The sequence below is a fragment of the Octodon degus genome, unplaced genomic scaffold, assembly GCF_000260255.1.
Source record: "Octodon degus isolate 3935 unplaced genomic scaffold, OctDeg1.0 scaffold00075, whole genome shotgun sequence".
NCBI classification, from domain to species: Eukaryota; Metazoa; Chordata; class Mammalia; order Rodentia; family Octodontidae; genus Octodon; species Octodon degus.
The window spans coordinates 2,728,879-2,736,443 of NW_004524651.1; the positions used below are offsets into that span (position 1 = coordinate 2,728,879).

At 39.3% G+C, this 7,565-nt stretch overlaps 1 protein-coding gene across 1 annotated transcript in view; it reads right to left on the reverse strand.

The window, feature by feature from the left end:
- Mib1 (mindbomb E3 ubiquitin protein ligase 1) overlaps positions 1-7,565 on the reverse strand; it is a 160,366-nt gene that overhangs the window by 12,848 nt on the left and 139,953 nt on the right. The window contains exons 16-17 of the mRNA XM_004635780.3: positions 2,197-2,378; positions 1,195-1,387 (exon numbers count right to left, since the gene is read on the reverse strand). Coding sequence (XP_004635837.1) covers positions 1,195-1,387; positions 2,197-2,378 — 375 coding nt within the window. The remainder of the gene's footprint in view (positions 1-1,194; positions 1,388-2,196; positions 2,379-7,565) is intronic.

Below are 7,565 nucleotides of genomic sequence, written 5' to 3' on the forward strand. Positions count from 1 at the left end.
TAATATACTCACTGTCCTATTAAAAAGAAAAACCACTGTGACTCTAACACTTTAAGCTTCTATATTAGTTCTATAGGTCACACTTCAGGAGTGGAATTATTAATCACTTCTGAAGTGATTAATAGTTTGTGTACACAGGATGACCTCCTATCCTCTAGCTGTGTTTAGAAAATGGTTATTTCCCACTTTCTGCATTAGCATTTTTTAAAAACCTATTTTTTCTAATTTGACAAAAAATTTATTTTCATTTGTAATTTATTTGCACTGCTCTATTACTAAAGAATCCCAGCTTATTTATACTCTAGCCAAATACTTGTTTTGAGTTTTCTGAGACAAAACTTGGTCTCAAACTTGTGATCCTCCTGCCTTAGCCTCCAGAGTGCCGAGATTAAAAGTGTGTATTAACAGGCTTGTTTTAAATTAAAGTTCTTCTTCAATGCAGATGCTCATTACCTTTTAACCACTTGGGGTCACTGTTTCTTTATAACCAGAGGCTCTGCAATCAACACACAAATTCTGGGTGTGTGTGTGTGTGTGTGTGTTTCTGTATTTTGCAGTTTCAGAAATTCCATACAATACAAATTCTGGTGGGCAGGAGTGTGTGTGTGTGTGTGTGTGTGTGTGTGTGTGTTTCTGTATTTTACAGTTTTGGAAATTCCATACAATACAAAGTAAAATTTAAATGTATCTAAAAGTTACAGAGGGCTTTAAAAGAAAACAATAGATAACTTTTAACTACTATAAAGAAATGTAAGAAGGAAACCGGTAAAAAGTTTTCTCAGAGTTAAAATAGTATCGTTAACTTCAGGTAATGAACTTGGAAAAATAAGTATTCTAGTAAGATTATAAAGTTGTAATAAACTTTAGACTGTAAACTAAAGTAATGAAGTCCAGATAGGCCCTTATACTTGCCAGGGAAGCGCTTATTCCACTGAGCCATCTCACCGGCCCCATGAATATAATCTTAATTTATAATTACAGACTCAGTGGCCTGCCCATTAGCTTAGTTGTTTAAGTGCCCTGCTTAAGTAAGGCAGTCAGGCTCAGGAGTCTGTGGTTTGATACCCAGATCTTCATGCCTTACCAGACCTGCCCTTAAGGCATGCTGGGCAAGCAAAAAAAAATTTTTTTTAATCTTTATAATTAAAGACTCAAAGAACATAACAGAATACTACATAAAAATAGATTTATTACCTTTGTCCTAGACTGAACTTGCTCTTTACAGATGAGGCATTTCTTGACTCGTGGAGAACATAAAGAACAGGTTGCAATATGTCCACATGGGCCAAAAAGTGTATCTCTCTTCATATCTGAGCACACCATACATTCTTCTAAGGTTTCAGAATCATTGCTAATCATAGAAGGACTCCGAGAACCCACCTGACCACTAGAAGAGAAAATACTTCAAATCGTAATTTTCTTGTGAAATATTATAGACACAGAAGGTAAACAGTATCTCACATAAGATTATTTATGCTATAAATAATAAAATCACTGACACTATTTTCAGAACAAAAGACAGATGTGAATGATCGTCTTATTCGCTCATTTTTTTATCCTTTACTGATACTTCTGGAGAGCTGCCAGGCTCTCTGTGAGATGCTAAACTATCACAGATCATGTAAGATACATGCTGCTCACAGCATAGGAAGACTTTCCAATGTGTGCAACATTAACCACAGTACCTTTACCAGAGGAACTTTTCATATAGAGAAGCTCCTCCAGCACAGAGCCCCTACATGATGAGACCAGCTTAAAGTTTCAGGGACTCACTGTTCATAAAGAAACACACTTGTGGTGAGGGCTATACAACATGAAGTATGAGACTCACTGACTGGAGGGAAATTTTCAAGGAGGAAAAAGCCAAAGATACAGGAACTAAGCCAGGCATGGTACGTGCATGCCTCGCGTCTCACCACGCAGGAGGCTGGGGCAGTAAGAGCACAGTGGTTTCCAGGTCATCCTGGGCTACCCAGTGAGACTTGTCTTAAAAAACCCCAGAGCCAGGGGAGATAGCTCAGTAAAATAAGTACTTGCCTGGAAAGTGCAAGGGCCTGAGTTCAATCCCTGGTTCCGCAAAAAAAAACCCAGAAACTCCAAGGATAAAGATTTTCAGGTGGTGAGCTCCACCACTATACAATCATGTGATACTTTATGCACAGAATATTAAGTTTTATGATATTAAGTAATACAAACCTGACTTTTTCCTTGTGACACTTTGCCAACGCTTTGCAGAGACTTGGATCAGGACAGAGATCAAGTGGCGACTGACCCTTCTTATTGCGAATGCCAAGGTCAGCTCCATTGGCTGCCAAGAAACAGGCAATAGATGCTGCGCTCTTCTTCTCTGCCCCCTGGGTTCCCAATCCCATTATCAGCTGAAAGCAAATGAGAAGTTCTGATTGTTTCTGTGGAAATCTGCTAGCAATACACTCTCCCTATACATTCGATCATATGTTCATGTGTGTGGTGGGCATGACTTTCGGTCTTAATTCCCACTCCTCCTGCCCCTTCTCTCAATTTTCTCAGGCATGCAGTGTGAGAATGGAATCACACTCCACCTGCAGAGGTGGATAGAACTACAGTGGCTCTGCCTTGGCTCTGGTTACATACACAGAAATAGCATTCCTTTATTTTTTTATTTTTTATTTATTTATTTATTTATTTTTTGAGACAGGTCTTGATATGCAGCTCAGGCTGGCCTAGAATTCACCGAACTCCTCCTGCCTCAGCCTCTCCCAAGTGCTGGGATTACAGACGTGTGCCACCAACCCCTCCTCTTTTCTACTAATTTGGCTCTGCATCTGCCGGTGATTAACTTTAAAAAATGAAAGGAAAAATAACTGAGAAAAGAACCAATTCCTATAAACTGAGCCAAAAAATGGAAACACACAAATGAGGTTCTGAAGATATGTGACCTAGTAATTCAAATATCTTACCTGAAAATAGTCACAATAATTGTTAAGACTCATTGGATACCTATATTGGACTAGTCTACTTTAAATCCTTTCTATGATTTTTATAGCAGACTTATGTAGGCAGGAGCCCCTCCGCCATTTTAATATATGAAGGCATAAAGGAGTTAAGAAAATACACCCACCTATTATAAAACAGCATTATCATACCTTCTAGCCTCAGAACCATTTGACACTCTTTATTTTTAAATAATTTCACAATTTATATGGAAATACAGAAGAAAATTAGAGGACTTATAATACCTGAATTCAACATTTACTATAAAGCTGTGGTTATCAAAACTAATTGGACTGTGATCACATAGCTAAACACACAGAGCAAAGAAACAAACGACAAGATCCTAAGAAATCTTCACATATATGGTTAAGTGATAATGGATAAAGATAGTTAAGTAACTCAATAGGAAAAAGACAATCTTTCCAACAGAAACAGGGCGGAGAATCAGTTGGATATCCACAAATAAAATGAACACTGACCCACATAAATACATGAAAGTTAACTAAAAATGAACCACAAACCAAATATCATTTGCAGTACAAAACAAATATAAATCTTAGTGATCCTGGGTGTGGCAGATTTCTCAAGAAACAAAAAGCACAAACAATAAAATAAAAAATGGATTAAAATTAGATACCATCAAAATTAAGAACTTCTAGCTGGGCATGGTGGTGCATGCCTATAATCTTAGTATTTAGGAGGCTGAGGCAGGATGATCAGCATAAGTTTGAGGCTGATCTGGACTACATAACCGAGTTCAAGGCCAGCATGCACTACATAGTGAAACCTTGTCTCAAAAAAGTAAAAGAAAAAATTAAGAACTTCTGTTCTTCCAAAAACTGTTAAAAGATTGGCTTGGTAGCACATGCCTATAATCCCTGACTTTGGAGGCTGAGGCAGGAGGATTGAGAGTTCGAGGCAGCCTATGCGACACAGAGACTCCATCTCAGAAAACAAAACACTGCTAAGGAAGGAAAAGCTTCGACAAGCAAGCTTGCTCCCTGTCTCCTGCTGTGTGAAACCTCTATCTCCCAGGAATTTGGCAGCAAAAAGCTGATCCTCAAAAGTAATCCCACCTGGTACATCTAGATCCATTTGGATCCAGAAGCACCTTGAGGAAACTTGGATCAAACACAAAGTTATCTCAGAGCCTTCTCAGAAGAGTAAAGTACATGTGTATAGAGAAGGCATAGAAGATGAAGCACTCAGTCTGGACTGCCCCCTACATACAGGAAGATAGCTATGGATTCATCTTGACCAGCACTTAGCACTGCACCCCGCCACTCAGAGAGCAGGGACCCTCCGGAGCCTGATATCGCAGAGCATCCAATCACACACATCATTCTTGAAAAGCATTTTGGAACACTGTTGTCGAAGCTATCATTTCTACACTGAATAAATTAACATAGCATTTTATCAATTATTATGACAGAAAGAAAAGGAGGAAAAGAAAAGCAAAACATGACAATGCACAGACTGAGAAAACCTGTGCCTGCCACATATCTGATAAGGCAACTGTATTCAGGTGACATGAAGAACTCTCCAGTGGAAATGACAGCACATGCCTATAATATTCCAACCTTCTGAGAAGCAGAAGTACAAGGATCAAGTTCAAGCCCACCCTGCACAATGCAGAAGACTCTGTCTTAAAATTTAAACATCTTTTAAAGGGCTAAGGATGTAGCTCTGGGCTACGCCTCTGGGTTCAGTCAGCAGTGGATATACACACTTTCAATGATACCAAAACAAGGAAAGGACAAAAAAGAAAAAGAGGAACAACACAGACCAGTGTCCTCGAACACAGATGCAAAACCCCTTAAGAAAATACTTGCAAACTGTATCTAACAACATATTAAAAAGATCATACATCATTATGCAACTGGTTTCATACAGGGATGAAAGGAAAGTTCAACACATGTCAATCAATAAACACAAGATATTACCTATATAGAATGAAAATAAAAATCACACGCTCAACTCAATGGTGCAGAAAAAGGTGCCCCTTCATACTGAATACTCTGAATAAACCAGGTACTGATAGGTCTCTAAGGTAAAGGTCACATACCACAAACACAGAGCCAGCATCACTCTGAACAGGGAAAACTGAAAGCTTTTCCTCTAAAATGAGGGAAAAGGTTCTGGGGAGACAGCTCAGTAGAATAAAGTGCCTGCCTGGCAAGTACAAGGTCAAGTTCAATCCCCGGTACCACAAAAATAAATAAATAAAATAAAATAACGAACAAGGCTAGGATGCCCACTCTCACCACTCCTACTCAATACCGTTCTTAAAATCTTAGAACAATTAGGAAAGAAAAGAAAATGGATATAAACAGGAAAGGAAGAACTCAAACAATCCTTGGTTACAGATTACACGATCTCATACTTAAAAGACCTAAGATTCTTATCAGAAGACTTTTAGAGTGAATAACTGACTTCAGCACAGTAGCAGGACATAAAATGAACATTTAAAAAATGAACAGCTGTTCTATACACCAACAATAAACTATCTGAGAAAGAAATTAGGAAAATGATTCCATTCACAATACCTTCAAAAAATTAAATACTTAGGGATCAATTTAACCAAGGAAAGACCTCTACAATGAAAATTTCAGAACACGGAAGAAAGAAACTGAGGAACACACCAGAAGACAGATTTTCATGTTCATGGACCGGAAGAATAAATACTGCTAAACAGCCACATCAAAAAAGTGATCTACAGTCAACGCAATCCAGATCAAAAAATCAATGACAATCTTCACAAAAGTAGGGAGAAATGGGCTAGGGAGACAGCTTGGCAGTCGAAGTGCCTGCCTGGCAAGCGCAAGGACCCAGCTTCGGTCTCTGGTACCCCAGGCATAGCATGCTGGCCACCGAAACTGAGTGTGGTAGTGCACTCCTATAATCCCAACGCTGGGGAGGCTGAGACAGAAGGACCCCTATGAGTCCGAGCTGCATAGTGAGACCCTGCACAAATAAATATTTTTTAAAAATTAATAATAATAATAATTTTTCTCAAAGTAGGGGGGAAAATCCTAAAATTGATATGGAAACAAAAGACTCAGCAATAGTAAAAAAAAATCCTAAACCAGAAGACCAAGGCTGAAGGCATAATTGTGTGTTTCAAATTATTACACAGTCATAGTACCCAAACAGCACAACACTGGCACGAAATAGACATGTGACCAATGGAATAGAACAGAGGACACAGAAACAATCCCACAACCATACCCATCAGATTCTGGACAAAGAAGCCAAAATAATACACTGGTGAAAAAAAGGCCTTTGAAACACTGGCTATCCACCAGACTAAAAACTGGCTGTCCACCAGTCTAAAATGAGATCTCCTCTCTCTCACCATGCAAAGCAATCAATTCAAAATAAATCAAAGACCTAGGAATAAGGACTGAAACTTTGAAACTGCTAAAAGCAAGTAAGTACAAAATCCTTGAAGTCACAGGCATAGGCAAAGACTCCCTGAACAGGGCTCTAAAAGTGCAGGAAATAACAAATGGGACAACACAAAATTAAATTTTGTCACAGCAAGAGAAACAACAGAGCAAAGAGGCAGATTACAGAATGGAAGAAAATCTTTCCCAGCTACTATTCCCATAGAGGATTAACATTCAGGATATATAAAGTATGCAAAAAGCACCAAAAATTCAAATAGCCAATCAATAAATGGACCATTAAACTGGACACTTCTCAAAAGTAGTACAAATGGTACACAAGTATATGGAAAACAATGTCTGACATCTTCAGCCATTAGGAAAATGCAAATCAAAACTACACAGTAGCAACAGGTTTTTTTGGTATTTTGAGACAGGCTCTCACTAAGTAGTTCAGGCTGGCCTTCAACCTACTTTGTATCCCAGGCTGGCCTCAAACTCACAACAATCCTCCTGTCTCTGCTTCCCAAGTACTAGGGTTACAGGTGTGTACCACCACACCTGGACTGGAATGGCCATCTCAAGAAAACAAAAAATTTTGTTGAGTGTGGTGGCACTTGCCTGTAATCCCAGCACTCTAGAGGCTAAGGCAGGAGGAACAGTGAGGCCAACCTGGGTTACACAATGAGTTCAAGACTCAGCCTGACCTACACAGCAAGACATGGCCTCAAAAAATAAAAACAAATAATGCAAAACTTTCAAATGCCAGCAAGGTTGCAAGGCCAAGGGGACCCTTCTATACTACTGGCAGAAGGAAAATTAGTGTAGTCACTATAGAAATCAGCATGGAGGTTTCTCAAAAAAATGAAACTAAAAAAACAAAAAAAGCAAAAACTCTAAAAATAGAGCTACTATTTGATCTAGTTGTACCATTCCTTGGTATATACCTGAAGCAATTAAAGTCAGCATTCTACAGGGACACCTGCATACCCATGTTCACTGTAGCTCAATTACAACAGCCAAGATATGGAAACAACCTAGGTGCCCATCAACAAATGAATGGAGAGTAGGATTTTCTGCCGAGTTCCGGGAGCCCCCAGACCCAGTCCTAGCCCAGGTCCGATGAGTGTGTGGAGAGTTTCCTGCTACCCTGCAGCGGCGGGACCAGTCCCAGCCCAGGCGCAGCGTGGGCCGGACCCTCTCCCA